Source organism: Leishmania panamensis (assembly GCF_000755165.1).
Source record: "Leishmania panamensis strain MHOM/PA/94/PSC-1 chromosome 27 sequence".
NCBI lineage: Eukaryota > Euglenozoa > Kinetoplastea > Trypanosomatida > Trypanosomatidae > Leishmania > Leishmania panamensis.
In genome coordinates this window covers 314,963-331,202 of record NC_025873.1, presented here as the reverse complement: position 1 = coordinate 331,202, position 16,240 = coordinate 314,963, and the positions used below count along the sequence as shown (strand labels likewise).

At 58.3% G+C, this 16,240-nt stretch overlaps 2 protein-coding genes across 2 annotated transcripts; both read right to left on the bottom strand.

Annotated features, from left to right (window-relative positions):
- Window positions 1-546: 546 nt before the first annotated feature.
- Window positions 547-1,977, bottom strand: LPMP_270820 (hypothetical protein; the record flags this gene model as incomplete). Its single annotated transcript, XM_010701869.1, has 1 exon — window positions 547-1,977. One exon carries the CDS (start codon window positions 1,975-1,977, stop codon window positions 547-549), a length of 1,431 nt encoding a protein of 476 aa, XP_010700171.1.
- A 1,186-nt stretch (window positions 1,978-3,163) lies between these two features.
- LPMP_270810 (hypothetical protein) lies at window positions 3,164-12,982 on the bottom strand (the record flags this gene model as incomplete). Its single annotated transcript, XM_010701868.1, has 1 exon — window positions 3,164-12,982. The coding sequence occupies one exon, from the start codon at window positions 12,980-12,982 to the stop codon at window positions 3,164-3,166; it is 9,819 nt and encodes a 3,272-aa protein (XP_010700170.1).
- Between the last annotated feature and the right edge of the window lie 3,258 nt (window positions 12,983-16,240).

Genomic DNA, 16,240 nt, shown 5'->3' with positions numbered 1-16,240 from the left:
GGGTGGGGGGGGGGGGGAAAGAGGGTGAAGAAGATTCGCGAGGGCCCCAGTACTATAGCCGAGGGAATGCACCAGCCACAGAATGCACGTCTTTGTGATCAGCGACGTGAGTATTCCTCACTTCCAGGGAGAGACGAAAGGTGTGAGAGGGACAGAGAAAAAGAGGGGGAGAGAGTACCTACAATGAGCAGCTCTTCTTGTCAGACGAGGGTCCATCCCCTGCAGGGTCGAGCGAGATGGCACGCATGACATGCTGCCACGACACTCGCGTACATTCACGCACAGGGGGCTCGTAAGAGAGGCAGTACGTTTCCCACGATGTGTGGCTTCGAGAGCTTTTCTATCGGCCTGTAGCGCCATTTTTGGACTTTGGCAGTGTTGGCGCAGCTGCACGTTAGAAGCACATACTCAGCCTGTTGTAAAGGAAGGCGCTTCACGAGTTACCCCAGTCGCCTCGGCGCTCAGCACGGTACCAGCCGAGGGAGGGGGAAAGGAGAGATGAGCGTTTACCCTGCTTTGAACGCCACAGCATTCCTCCTCATTGCATTATTCGACTCGTCGCCTGCACAGAGACTGCTGCTCCTCGGTGTGCCGCCGACGCTGCTTTTCTTCGTGGAGGTTGTGTATGTGGCGGTTAAGCTCCATTATGCGCTCCAATAGGGCTTCTCGCGACGAAAGTAGCAGCGCTGTCCACGCTGCCGCCACCGCGTCGCGGTTCCTTGCCGTGGTGCTCCAGCGAGTGCCGCCAGCGAAGATGTGCTCGGGTTGTTCTCTCAGCTGCCTCGTAATGCGCCGCTTTCGCTCTACCTCGGCGCGGACGTCGTAGAGGCACTTGGAGCACAGATCCCACGTCGTGGTGCCGCAATCGAGCCCCTCAACGCACGACGAGGCCACTGCCTCTCCTGTGATACGCACGCCATTACAGAGGATACCTAGGTGGTTGAAGTACATCAGAAAAAGGGCAAAGGCGGCCTGGCGAGGAGTGGAACCGGTCAAGGGAACCAAGAACCGCTCTTCCTCGTCGGGGTCGGAGGAGTCCCGGCACCGTCCTAGCGACGCTGTCTCGGCGTATGGGCGGAGTCGCTTTCGCAGTCGGGTGACCACCGTTCCCCTAGCAAACTCCACCGCGTCAAATCGTGGTGTGGTGTCCGTCGCTGCGGCAAAACGAGGAACACCTGTGTAACACGTAAAGGAGGCGGCCACACAACGCACACCGTCTGGTGGAACTGCTGCCGCGCTGTTCGCCTCGAGATCTGGCGGGTATTGCTGGGTGCCGGTGGCTGGTTGACTTTCTACGTCCTCGACGAGCGAAATGGGCTGGCCGCGGAAGCGCAGTGGAAACGGAAGGCGTGGTGGGAGGTAGAGAGAGACCCCGCTGCCGCGCACGTCGCGGTGTGACCGCATGAAGAGTCGGAGCTCTTCCGCGTCCGTCCATACTGTCCTCCACGCTTGGCACTTCGGTGACTGTCCTTGATGACCGGGACGCGTCGCCAACCGGCTCAGCCACCTATTGACGTTATCCATCCCTATCTTCACTGCGTGACGCGGTGACGTGACTGTTGGCCCTGTGTTGCCCGCGGCGCTGAAAGAGCTTGTGCGACATGTAAAGTGCTTCGGGCAAGGATCAGAGCCGCTAGGGGGTAGAGGTAGTTCAGAGGTGCACACTGTCAGCGGGCATTCTGGTCGAATTAGGTGTGTCTCGCCGGTGCGAAAGACGTGCTCGTTTGCCTGTTGCAGAGTCCGACGTGCGGGGCTGTCGTGGGTGCTGTGTTCCGTGTCGTCGTCCACAGCCATTGTGCTGGGCGTGTACACAACGGAGCTCGTAAACTCCACGAACGACTCATCGATCGGGTCAATGATGACACCGCCACTCAGCACACCGAAGCAGTTAAAGAGAGGACAGTCCGAGTCGATGGTACGCCTCGTTTCCTCCGGTGAGCTGGCGGACAAACTGCCGTGGGCGGTCGCCGAGGGCATCGTGAGGGCTGTTGTTGCCGCCTCACGATGAACGCCAGAAAAGACGTCCGCTGGACGGAATCGGCCGCTGGCGTCGGCCGTTCGGCATAAAAGGCCATTTAAGAGAAGAAACACACCAGGCGCATCCACTTGCCGGAAGGCCGATAAAGCAGACGGACTACTCGGTAGCGGCGGTGTACTGCCTATCGTGACCTCGTGCTGCAAGTTCGCGCCCGAGGATGAGCAGCATGAGGATGGGTGAGGCATACACTCGCGCCTTAACAGAAAATCCTAATGCGCTCTCTTCCCCCTCACGCTCTTCAAAAAAAAAGAAAAAAAAGGAAAAGAGGACGGGGCAGCGGCGGCGTGGGTTCGTTATCGCCGTTGAGGTTGACACAAGAAGGGAAACAGCCAGCAGCATCCGCCCAGGTGCGGGAGAAGTCCAAGCGTGGAAGGGTGAAGGGTAGAACGTTCTCCGTCGAACGAGGTTCTTCACATAACACAACAGAGCACGCTCGGTTGATCCAAAAAGAGCTCGCTAAGGTCGGTGCAGGGATGAGGATGTCGCCTGGCTTGCCGTGGTCGCCTTTCAGTCTGCAGCTTCAGGTCTACATCACGCCGTAGTCACCGCCTCGCAGCCACGTACAAGTGCTGCCTCACGAAGGCGTGCGCGAGCACAGCCTACACCACCGGTCATGGCAAGAGCGACACTCTTCGACTTTGCTGTTCTTTTCTTTTTTTTCTTGAAGGAATGAACATTTAGTGAGCGCATCGCACCCCCGTGCCAACCCCTTCACTCCCTTGCTCACGTCAACGGAGACTGGTCACCGAGGGGGTGGGGGTGCTCAGAAAATTCGAGCTTACATCAATAATGGAAAACCGAGAGGTTTGTGTGTGAGTGTGAGTGTGTGTGTGTATGTGTGTGTGGAGGGGGGGGGAGAATTGGAAAGAAGAGATGCACATGACAGCCTCCCCCCCAAGTAACGACCTATACACACATGCAGGAATATAAACACGTAGGGTAAGCAACAGATGGGGGACATCAGTGAAACAGAAAAGCATACGAGGCAACCACTCGCGTCATGGCTGCGCTCCTCCTCCCAGGCCCACGCCAGCGACCCAAGAGGAAAAAAAATAAAACGATCAAAAGAAGAAAATGATCGCGTCTCGGATCCGCCCACCGGCACGGCAGAGCGGGCACCGTGGCTCAGCTCTTCCTTGACGCCACTGAGCCGCGGTGCCCGCTCTTCGCACCGATGGTGGACAATCGGCGCCGGCTAGCCGTTGCCCCTCGGCCGGCGGTCTTGGACACAGTGGAGCCTCTTTGGGCGTGCGCCGATCCCCTTCTGTTTCGCTTGTCACCGTCGGGTCCACCTTCGATATCGCCCACCTCGTGGGTATCGACCACACACGACTTCCGCTTCTTCACAGTTCGTGTTTCCTTTGTAGGTTCGAAGCCGAAGGCCTCGGGCGAAAGCTGCGAAAAGAGGGCGCTCACGTGTTTGGTTGTCAGGAAGGTGGATGCGCTGCGGCTCCCACGGGCGTTGGCAAAGCGCCCACCACCCTCAGCAGCACCATGGCTACCGTGGCCGTCTTCATCGACCGACATTCTCTCCACCATGCTTTCCTTGCCGGAGGCTTGAAGGCTTGGCACGCTGATGCGCCGCCGGCTGCGGGGTGCAGCTGACGCCGTGGATGCTTTCATCTCCTGGCTGATTTGATCGTGTAGGACATCAAGCACCTCTTCCACGGAAGCAGTGTAGGTGAAGGGATGATGCACTGCCGCGTAGGCCTCCACACTCATGATGCGCTCCTCATTCGAGGCTGCCCCATCTTTTTTGAAGACACTGCTAGGAAGGACAGTGTAGAAGAGGTCCGACACGTCGCTAACGTTGCTAGCACCTCCGCCGTCTGGGCTGCTGGATGCCTGAGTCGCGACGCGGTACTTGGCGGAGCGGTTAGCGCAGCAGGCGCTGTCGTGCAGCATCTTCAGCCCGGAGTGATCTGAAGGACTCAAGTCGCGAACGGGTGCGTCGAAGACGACCACGCAGAGAAACGGCACCATTGGGTGGGGGCCGCCGAGTAGTCGCAGCAGCTGCGACGTCGAGGTAGAGATGGTGGGGAGAAAGTTGTACTTGGATAGAGGAGCCTTGGCAAGGACACCAGTAATTGCCTCTCCAATAGCGTCCGCTCTAGTACTCGACTCGGCGTTAGTGAAGACATGGATGAGAACCTGCTTTGGGTCTGCCGCAGTCGCGTTACTTGCAGTCTTCCCGCGGAAGTTCACCGTCGTAGACGAACCCGTCTTGGACTGCCGGCGTGCGCCCGTCGCAACGGTACTAGTGACGCCCTTCACCTTCTCTGAACCACTCAGGGAATTGCCAGTAGCGCGCGTAGCCGGTGTGAAGCAGACATCTCTCTTGTCAGAGCCAGCGGCAGTCATCATCTTGCCAGCTCTGGCGCTGGCAACGCGTAATGCGTGCCCCGCTGGCCCCGAAATCACTGTCACGAAGTCTTCGATGGATCGCGAGTGCATTTTGACGAGCTCCTGCTGAAGCGACCGCATGCCACTCGAGACGGCCTCCATGTTCTGATGCGCCTCCTCGATGGCGTCGTCCAGGTCGCGCAGTTCTCGATCAAGGTTTGCCTGTTCCACTTGGTAGTCCTTCGCGCGGCTTGCTCGTGTGCCGCGCTGAAAGGCTGGCGAGAACTGGTTCCGAATGACGTTGCCGTGTGACTTGATCCGCGCTTCCATCGGAATCTCCACCGCGCCATGGTCCATGGAAGAGGAGATGTGGTTCTCCTGCAGCGACCCGGTGGCCGTCGCGCCGACTAACACACCGACAACCTCATTATCAAAGATGTCATTGCTCCGCACCGCCGACTCCGACTCATTTTCCATGCACACCCCCACGCAGTTGTCGTAGATATTGGAGTTTTTGATCACTGGGCATGAGCCGGCAGGCCCGCCGCTGAGGGGCGAGACGATGTTGATGCCGTTCTTGCAGTGTGACACGTTGTTGCCATCGAACAGTCCGGCTGTTTTGATCAGGAAACCATCCTTGGCGCAGTTGACAATGCTGTTACGAGTGCAGAGGAACTCCAGTGCGCTGCGCTTGTGGGATGGGACTGCGTTGATGCCTTTGTAGGTGGACGAGTGCTGCACGAAGATACCGATAGAGGCCGTGATGATCGTATTGTCCGCCATCCGACCGCCGTAGACGACGGCACCACAGTCCAGGCTGGCGAGTACCCGGTTTTTGTTTACATCTGTGCGGTTGAAGGGAGCGAGCAGCAACCCTGTCACGCACTGCACGATGCGGTTGCCCGTCGCAATGCCCTCCGCGCCAGGCAAGCACTGCACACCGACTTTGCGATACGCGATTGTATTTTCATTGACAACGATGCGGCCACCCTCCTGAATAACGACCGCAGCCGCCGCGCTGCTGCAGCCATCCGAGCGGGACGACGAGTCGTGCGCTGTTTCCGTGAGCGCGGCAATACCGCTGTCTGACAAGGTGATGAATTTGTTCTGCGTAAAGCAGGCTGCGCCACGCGTCTTGCCTACGACGGTGCCACAGAAGACGTTTCCGCGAAATGTTGCGTAGCCGTCTTCCATCGCCACCACGTCGCCTCCGCCCTCCGCTGTGGCGTTCTCCATGAACACGCACTGTTCAAAGACTGTCGTATCCGCCATGCCGAGTGTACTGCTGGCATCGATGGTGCCGTCGGTGGGTGTGTGGTCGACGGCAGTCCCTTTGGCAGCGCCATCGCTGCCAAAGGGACTGCCTGCGGTACTCTGGGAGCCGCGCACCAGGACTCCACAGACCCGGTGACTCGAAAAAAGGCAACGCTTGACGTGCACCTTCAGTTCTGCCAGCGCAACAGCCGGACTCGCAGCATCCCGCACGGCGTCGACGCCGATATCGTTATTCACAAAACAGCACGCGTCCACTACCGGCTCAGTGAAGGGGCCAAGGAGCAGGCCAGCCGGGAGCCGTGCCTGACTTGTGGCGGTGAGAACACGTGTGTTCTCGGGCAACAACGTCAAGGAGAAATTGCACCGCTGAAGTAGGAGCGTCCCTTGCTTCGGGTAGCGCATCGTCGACTCCGCGTTAATCTCCTGGGACGGCGACTGAGGCCCGTGCGTGAGCCCTGCAAGCGAGCCCACTGCGTCACTATCTCGCGTGTGCTCTCGAAAAACACACTGGCGTACCTCCGGGCGAGAGCCGCTTCCCACCACCTCCAGCCCTGCTCGTGCGTTTTTCTCGAAGAGATTTCCCTCGAGCGTCGGGGCAGCGCCGTTGCAGACAATGACACCCACGTAGTTGCATGTAAACCGGTTCTCGACGAGGGTGGTGGGAGAGGCGGAGGGTGCGTTCACGCCCCCAGACTCGCTTCCACCCACGAGGACAACGGGGGTGTAGTTATCTGAGAAGACGTTGCCCTGCACCACCGCCGGGCCGCCAGCTCTGCCACTTTGTAAGTACAGCGCCACCGTGCCCTGCGTGTGCCCACTGAACTCATTTCGGTACACCAGTGGCGCTTCCTCGCCGACGCATTCCAGCAAGATGGACGAGCCCTTGGCCGCTTTGAACGTGTTATGAAAGATGCGGGTTCGCAGGGCGTTCGGCGTCCTTGAACAGGACGTCACGAGCCCAATGTGCTGCTCCTGCGCCACACGGAGTCCCACACCGTTGCCGTCAAAGACATTGCCCTTCCCGATTGTCGCACACGCCAAATGCCCCAGCACCGAGAGCGCGTCGTCTGCGATGTTCACAAAACTGTTGCGTTGAAAACGGACGCTGTGCGGCCCGAGGTAGCCGCAAAGTCGCACTCCGCTCTTGGCGTCGTGTATTTTGTTCTCATCCCACAGTAGCACACCAGGTGGGGGCAGTTGGAGTAGACTCGCCATCACGGGGACCCCAATGAGTACCTGAGAGGCGTAGTTCGACCCGGAGAGGGCGGCAGTCGTGTCCAGCTGCAGCAGGGTTCGGTCGCCGTCCTGCGTCAGAGCAACGTAGCGAGACGTCACGTAGACCTGCGTTTGCTCGTTGTTGAAGAGGTCGTTCTTCCGGAAGAGGGCGTGGTCCACCTCCTGGTTAAGCGCCTGCACCCCAAAAGGGAGGGCCACCTCCACCCGCGCCGTCGGCTTCCCCAGTATCAACTTAGAGCGAATTTCGCCGTACTGGGCCGCGAGGGTCGTGTTCAGCGCGCTGCGACTGGGCACCCAGCGCTCGCAGTTCACGTTTGCCACGTGCACCGCGTACACACCGTAGCGACGGTTCTGCGTAACGGTATTCCCCTCTACCACGATCTTGAAGTCGAGGGTGCCGTAGGCACAGTTTATCACGTCAATGTCTTGCGATGAGGCGGGGTGTGCAGTCGTCACGGCAGTGGCTGTGGAAGAGAGCGTCGGCGTACTTGCTCGCCGAAAGGGCTGCTGCGCACGTGCGTCTTTTGGGGTGTGTGGCACCACCCCAGTCGTACTGTTCGCGTCGCCACCAGAGGATGGGCTGGTGCGGTCGACTGACGCCGCCGTAGCCGCGACCGCGCTGGTCGTTGTGGATGCCTGGAGTCGGTGAAACACCTCGATGTGCACCCCATCCCTGTTACCGCTAATGACATTATCAGCGATGTGGGCGTGGTGAAGGGAGCCCACGCGCTGCCGTTGCTCCTCGGCCTCCAGCCCGTTTGGACAAGAGAGGGAGAGGCTGTGATGCAAGAACGACGCAAAGCTGGCGTCGAGGCTTTCAAATGTAGTGGATGCGGCTATCTGTAGGGCCGCCAAAATTCCAGTCGCACAGAGCAGCTGTGTACTGAAGAGAGCACCAGGCTCCCCGCATGCAAGAGGTGGCGCCTCTCGTTCCACAGCAAAAATGTCCACCGTTGTGCTGCTCGCTGTCGACGTCCTCCGTTTTGCAGTGTCAGGTAGTGAGACCACCATGTCCAGCTTCTTGTTCGCTTTCTTGTCGTCATCCATGCGAAATGATTTGTGCAGCACCGAGTGGTGATGTAAGACGCCTTTGGTGATCCGCACACCGCTATTCTGGTGCTTGCTAATTCGGTTACCCTGGATAGTCACCCGACTTCCCGCCTGCACCCACACCCCGATGCCGCCGTCGGCCGTGGATACGTCCGCATAGTCGGCCAACGCCACGCCGCCAAGGTACCGCCAACCCGACGCCGCCGCGCCACCAGCGCCAAACGATGCCCCACTTGCAGTGTCAAAGAGCGCTGACGGTGCGCAGCCGCTGGCGAGCGTCAAACCGCCAGAAGAGGCAGCGACGAGCTCGGCGAGGTAGCGCAGGGCGTCCGTCATGATAAAGACGTGGACCGCGGCAAGGTGAGTCATCTGCTCGTACGCGCGGGAGCACATGCGAAGCGGCCGATGTGCGGCGATGGCGGCAGCGCGCACGTTGTCCTCTACAGTGCTCACCATCGACTGCGTGAAAAATGACTTGGAGAAGGTGCAGTCAGCGAAGCTGCGTGGTGTGTGCTGGCTCATCGGTGGGCGACACCAGCCGTTGTTCGACTCAATTGCGCCTTTTGCAATGTACCCCTTCGCTCCGCTCGCCGCGTACACGCCAGCCAGCCCGTTGCCGCAGATGTCGTTCGCATACGCCGAGACGGCTGACCCGCAGCGCAGGAGGAGGCCAAAGAAAGTGTTGTTGATAATTTTGTTGCGCTGAAGATATGGATGGCAGCCGTACCCAGCACCGACGCCGACGCTGCACTCGGTGATGGTGTTCTCGATAAGACTTATCTGCTTCAGCTGGCGCTGTTGTCGGTGTTCATCACTGTCAAGAATCTGGGAGGTGCCAAGCAGAGCTTCGTACCCGCCGTAGGCGTTCTTCACTGCATTGCCAGCAGACCGCTTTCTCTCCGCGTGCGTCTTCTCGAGCGCCGAGAAGTCCCAGTGGTCGAAGCGGTCGTGGTAAACGCCCATCATTCGACTGCGTCGAATAACATTTTTTTCAAAGGTGGCGCAGAGTCGATCGCTTCGCACGGCTGTCTCGCGGACCGCACCGAGATAGGGTGTCGGTGCATCGTGGAGCGGCTCGTCAGTCGATGGGTCCGCTGGCGAGGCTTCAGCAGATTTCTTATTAGGGCCACCGCAGGACAAGATGAGGGGTGAGCGCAACGGACATCCCGATAGGACGCTAAGTAGCAACACGCCATGCAGTTCGTTTTCTTCGATGGTGTTCTCCGTGAAAATCGGCGTGGAGGTGAGGATGCGCGCATTAGTCACCTCCTCGTGTGACATGTGAAAAGGGGTGGTGGGGCCGCAGAATACCACGACGCCCGTCTCGCAGTGACGGATTGTGTTTCTGCGAAACACGCCTTGACCACTCACGTCCACCAGGACGCCGCAGAAGCCGCAATTCTCGATGCAGTTGGAGTCGGCGAGGTTGGGGTGTGCCATGTCGGAAACGTAGACACCCGAGTAGGTGCAGTCGTGGATGTGGTTCGCCGTGTAGCAGCCGTGGCCGCCGCTGGTGAAAGCGAAGCCGTCCATGCATGTGTGAACCTCATTCTTGCTCATCGAGCAAATGGTAGAGTTGTGCGCCACGCATACGCCGTACGGAGCCCCGTAGATGGTGTTCTCGGTGATGGTTGTTTCGTGTGTAGCGCCATCGAAGTGGTCAAGGAGGATGTTCGCCTCGTCATGGCCGTGGATATTGTTTGCCTGAATCAGGAGTAGCGTTTTTAGTTGGGCGGGTGAGGGCTGCTGCTGCCGTACCGGCAGAGGTCGTATAACACATCTGCAGTCTTCAGCGCCGAATTTGGTCATCAGGACCGCCTGCGCACGCGCCGCAGCGTACGTAGCGTCGCCAAGGATCCCATAGGCGTTGTTGCGGAAGATGACATTCTGCTCCACCGTGCCACTGGGAAATGAGTCTAGCAAAACGCCCCCACGCAGGTTGGCCGTGATGGTGTTGCCGCGAACGACGCTCGACGCCGACCGCACCACGCTCGTTCGCCGTTGCGCCCCCGCGTCCGCAATGCTGCGCAGCACACTCGCATCCGTCTTGGTAGGGAATAGGCTAGAGTGACGCGGTGCAGTGTGTGATGCCCTGCCCTGCGCCATCGCCGACGAGTCCTTGTCGCTCGGGTCCGCGTCACTAAGATAGACAGAGTGGATGTCAATTACTGCCGAGTCCATTGAAGAGCCAAGGTGCACCCCGATGTCGTTCCGCGTCAGCTCATTCTGCTCAAAAAGGCCGATGCTGTCCGGGGCAATGTGCAGCCCACTCATCTGACAGTCCCTCACCTTGTTCTCCGAAAAGACTGGGTTTGCCTGTCGCTGTGTCAGCATACCTGTGCCATAACAGTTTTCAATGACATTTTTTGTGAGTAACCCTCTGCCACAGTCCGACACCAGCACACCGACCGCCTCGCGTGCGATGTTGTTGTCCCGCAACGTCGGATTGGACGCCTCTAGGATAAACACACCACACTGGAAGTTTTCGAAAATGCTGTTGCGCAGGAAACTGCCACCAGCGCTGCGCGCGCAGACTATGCCACAGCCAGAGCGCGAGCCTGAAATGACGTTGCGCAGCAACTCCGGCTCGGAATACGCACCAGTCACCAGCACGTTCGCGATGGCGTTCGTTGAGATCGTGTTGCGTTCAAAGAAGCCATGCCCCTCGTTGCACACGACCACGCCTCCTTGCGAGCTACCTTCGATGCGATTGGCGCGAAACACCGAGGAGGCGCCCTCCGTCAAGAGCACGTTTGGGCCAAGATTGTCGAGGATGCGGTTGTCCACGAACACGCCGAGTGCGTTATTGCGAGCATGCACCCCTGCTCGCGTGTTGGCTGTGATTTTGTTGTTCTTGACGTAAGGGTCGGCATCCCGCTCAACGAGGATGCCGTCGCCGTTCGAGCGGATTGCGTTGGAAAGGACGGTGCAGCGACTGCACGAGTCGATGTGGATGCCGGTGTCTGCGGAGGCGGAGATGCGGTTATGCGAGATAAAGGCGTCGGCCCCTTCGGTGCAGCGAACCTGCGCTTGCAGGTTCCCCGTGAGGTGGTTGAATAGGATAGTCGGCTTGCTACCCTCGGCGACAGAGATGCCGCCTTCACGGTTCTGCGAGATTACGTTGGCGCAAATGAGTGTCTGGCTGTGTTTGTCGACACGGGTGCCGGTGCCAACGTGCGTGGCGATGATGTTGCCGACAATCAGGCCGCGGCTCATGTTGGTGAGTTGAATGCCGTCTCGCTTCCCGCTCACCATCTCGTTGCCGATGATGAAGGGATTCGCAAAGTTGGTCACCAGTATGCTGGCGCCGCGAGAGCGCAGGAAGCGGCAGCCGGTGATGAGCGGATGCGCTGCGCAGTCCACGACAATGGCGTACGTTCCACAGTCCTCAAACACACACTCCTCCACTAGTCCGTACCCGTGACGACCAAAGCGAATGGCACAGACATCGCAGTTGGAGAACTTTGTGTTGACGATGTCGATGCCTTTGTTCCCGCGCAGCTGCAGCATTTCCCGCTGCCATGACAGGCCGTCCTTTTGGTGGCTGAGCTGCGTCCCCAGCATGTCGTTCAGGATGTCGGCGAACGTGTTTGTCGAGTTGGCGCCAAGCCCTTCAGTCACGAGCGGGACGGTGCCCGCAACAAACCCGAAGGACGGTTGCAGACAGGTGGGGTGGGCCTGTAAGGCCATGTTCACGAGCTGCTGGAGATTTGACCTGAGCTTATCCAGCGCGTACCACTTGCTCTCTGCGCATACAAGCGGATTTGTTGACGAGGTGGTGGAGAAGAAGTAAGCCGCGTCGTACGTACTCGGAGGAGGAGTGCTACCCTGCACCGGTGTCCACTCAAAGGCACGCTTCGGGTTTGGTAGTTCGTCAGCCAAGAAACGATCAATCCCGCTCATGTTGCTGCCGTTGACGGTGATGTTCAGCCCAGCGTCGGCTGACCCACTAATGCCAGATCCGGCTCCTGTCACGGCGACGGTGGCACTCTGCTGCTGGAAATACGACGCTCGGTTGTTGGAGCACTGAACATCGATTCCCACACGGCAGCGGTCTAGTACGTTGTCACCGGAAATACGCAGCGTCTGATGATCCAGGGAGTACCGGAAGCCCTCCTCTACAAGGGCCAAGATGCCGCAGCGCCGTTGGCACCGAATAACGTTGCCTCTGAGCTGCGCCGTGCCAGGGCCCTCAATCAGCACGCCAATCTCGCCTTCTATGAACTCGTTCGAGGCGATCGTCGGTGCAGCTCCTTGGGTAAGGACAATGCCGCACGCACTCCCTACTATGTTCATAGAAACCCCACCAGCCCCGCTGCTCATAGCGTCGCCGGAGATAGAAAAGTGGCAATGCGACACCTCGACGTGGCTGCACGACAGGTACGACGCGCCAAAGTCGCGGCTGATAGAGCTGACAGCACCGGAGAGCTTCATCCCATCGCCGCAGGTGGTATTGTCGATCGTGCACTCTGTCACCGCCAACTCGCCGCGCGTGTCGATGTCGAAACAGACGCTGCGGTGATTGCGTATCGTGGAGGATTTGATGATGCCACCGCCACTGTCTTGCACTACAATGCCCACGCCGCTGCCGCTTTCCTTGATTGTGCACTCGTCTAGGTGTGCCTCGGCGGTGCCGCCGATGAGCACCGAGCTGCAGTGGCAGCGGAAGAGGATCGGGTTGCCGGCGACGGCGACAATAGCGGCGTCGAGCGTGCTGGTACTGCGAGATGACACAATAATGCTCTCCATGTAGACGTCGATCCCAGGCGTTGCAATGGTGATGGTGGATGAGCGAGAGAAGATGTGCGGATCTTCCCCCTCAGAGGCGACCAACTCCAGCGGTACCTGAATAGCCACGGACTCATGGTACTCACCGCCTGTCAACTCGATCCGATCAAACGGCTTTGCAAGAGCAATGGCATCAGCAATGGACCGATGTGACGGGTTCTTGGCGTGGGCATTCACGACGATAGTGCGAACCTTCTTTTTCTGCCATCGGCTGTACCGCTGCAGAGCGGCATAGCCTCCCTCTTCGAACATTTGAGTCCCTGGCGCTCACAGGAGCTTCTCCAGCGTGCGTTGTATGTGTGTGTGTATGTGTGTATGGGGGGTACGACTGACTATGGAAAGAAGTAAGGAGCAACGCCCGTGGAGCAGCCCAAATGTTTGCGTTAGTCTGCACGCGAGCTGCGCCTTGCCCTCGACGTTTCTGAGGCTCTTGATAGTAAAGTCAGCTTCTCTGTTCTGCAAATGCGCTCTAGCAGTCGCGCCACCGGCAACAGGTCTGCCGTTAACAGTGGCACAGATGATGTACGATAGGCTGTGCAGCAGGGTGCACTCCCCCCTCAGCAAACGAAAAAAAAAACAGAAAGGGGTGGGGTGGGGGGAACGCGGAGAAACGGCGAAGACGCCGCCGAGACGCTTCTATTCAGCGTGTGTAAGACAGTAAATCAGCGCAGCGGCCCACCACACGCTCGTAAAGGCGGGACCACCTGTGCGTAGGCGTACTAGACTCGAAGTCGACAATACCCGCAAGTGTGTGAAAGTCGCTCCGCTCCTTCGAATAACAGAAGAAAGAGGAGGAGCGGGAGGCGCGGCTATGACAAAGCCGAGAAGCAACACTAACGAAACAGAGGGACAACCAAAGAGCAGGAGAGACAAGAGCAGCACCTCTGCGAGTGAATTGTACGTTCCCTCGCGAGTTGCGCGGCACTCAAACAGAGACGTACGACCCACACACACACACACATGCAAGAGGATGAACACGACAAACCACAGTGAAAGAGGGCCCCCAAAAGAGACGAAAAAATGAGATGACGAACAACGCGGGGCCAATCACGACGGACACACACTCCACAGCCGCCCTTCCACCGTCTGACAAAAAAAAGCAAAACACAAGAGAGAAACAAGGACGAGAGTGAGTGGAGAAATCGAAGAGCGAAGCAGCAGAGCACGACTCAGACCCGCCCATACGCACATATACACGCACAAGGGAGGGAGAGAGAGAGGTGCGAGGGAACACACGGGAAGAGAAGACAGAAAGGGGCTGCCGTACATCAAGTTGAGAAGCCAAGCTATACGCAATAACAAACGAAAAAACAAAAACAAAAACATAAGCCGAAAGGAAAGCGGAGGAGGAGGAGGAGGGGAGGTGGCACGCTGAGAGAGAGAGGAGGGGGGGGGGACAGTACGGGTAAGGGTGGGGGGAGGGAGGGAGGGAGAAGAGAGATCCCCAGAGGGAGGAAAAGAACAAACACGATCACGAACACAACACTTACTGCACACACACACACACACACAAACGCACACTTACATCAGCCGAGAAAGTGGATGAGGAGACTATAAACGAAAAAAAAAATGAAGCGGAAAAGGGAACAGAGAGTGCTGACTGTAGTCCTAGGCGGTGGGTATAAGACGAAGAGAGTTCCGCGGAGCAACACGGAGCAGACGAGCGGGGGCTCTTCGCGTAATGAGCCAAAAAAGCAATGATTAAGAGGGGGCTCCGCGAGGAACACAATAGGTTATTCTAAAAGGGGGGATGAGCAAAGTGGCACTGAACACTAACCGAATGCGAGGTGGTGGTGAGGTAATGGGGGAAGGGGCACAGTGGGGAAAGGCAAACTTGATACGTGGCTCTCAAAAGAGACTTACCGCTACGGAGTACGCTACTACCAGACACCGACTGGTTGTGTCGTAACGTTCGGTTCTCACCCACCTGTAAGCGCTGCCGTGGCTGCTAGCAGAGAGGGTAAAGCGGAGAGGGTGGGGAGGAGGGCAGCATGGAGAGAGAGAGGGAGAGAAGAGTATGACAAAGTGATGTACGTTAGTAAAACCGGTTGTGTGACGGTGACGCAAAGTGGGCAAGTCGGGGCGGTGGCGAGCATAATATGCGCCCCACCCCTCACATCCTTCCCCGCGTACACATGAAGGGGTGGGTGGGTGGAAGTTGATGTGGTGGCTGTGCCGCCTACGGCACCTAAGAAGAAATGACGCCGTCGGAGCAGCTCTCAGTGGGAGCAAACAGCAACGAGTATGCACGTGCGTGGTCCTAAAGTGTACAACACCAATGTAAGAGCCGTCGTGTCGACGATCGTCGCAGCATCGCTGAAGAAGAACTGCAGTAGCACATCTTTGATTGTGTTTCTTTTCTCTCACTTCCTCTCCGCGACGGTGCATCGCTCACCAGGAGGTGCGCGCACGAGTGGTGAGTGGAGGGGGGGGCGCGATAGACTGACAGAGAGAGAGGTGGAGTGGGGTGCAATGGAGGATCAAAGAACGCAAAGGTAAGGTGTTTAAGTTGTTCTTCCCAGTATAGCAGATGAAAGAGAGCGGTGGCAATGACGGATTCCTAAGCACGCAGAATGACTTTAAAAGCCCGTACGGAGACGAGGAGGCACACATGTAAAGATGAGGATGAGAGTAAAGGGGGGAGGGAAGACATGGCCGAAGTCGCTGCCCGTTTTATCAGACTTGTATCTCCGCACCTCAGAGAAGAAGAACTGAAAGAAAAAAAAGAAACCGACGTTCTCTGCTGGTCGCGCGTCGTCGTGCGCCTCGTCCCGCGGGTGGAATCGCACATTCCACTCATCCACACCTCGCTTGACTCACGCTTTCTTCGGTGACACCGCGATCTCGAATCCCACAGTCCGCATCCCCCTGCCTTCGAGTTCAAGTGCTACAGTCTGGCACAGCTGTAGTAGCGAGGTACCCTAAATCTGATAGCGAGCAATCTCTCTTCGCAGACATCCATGTTGCGGCCTTGCGGAAGAATGCGCCCAAGCGGAATGGTGCGGCGTTGGGCTGTCGTATCCGGTGGTTAAGCGCATGTGCGGATATAGTGGCCCACATGAAGCGTCCACAGCCATCGCTGAAGCGCTGCTGCACCATGCACCTGGCAAGGGACAGAGGCAGTTGTGCCACGATTCTCCTGGCCATGCGTACGTACCACCTGACGATGACGGACGGGGGCTGAGTGGAAAATAGGCGCTCGTACCTTGCTGGACGTTTTACCTCAGGCTAGGATACCGGCCAGCCCGTGAATGCCGCGCGTCCAATGGGTGTGTGGCAGTCTCTCTCCGTAGGTGCTGGCCTGGTGTACAGCCTCCCGGATTGCGTCTGCCGCAAGTGTGACCAGTCGTGCTCACTTGCAAAGGGGCGGCGTTGGAATGTAGTCTTGGTGAAGACCAATCCACCTCGCGGCGTGTCCTCTTCCCCTGTGACACGCCACCTCCTGTGAGCGTCTCCCATTGGCCTCCACCTGTACCGTCCCCCTCTCTGGGGCACCCGACGGAGAGCCCT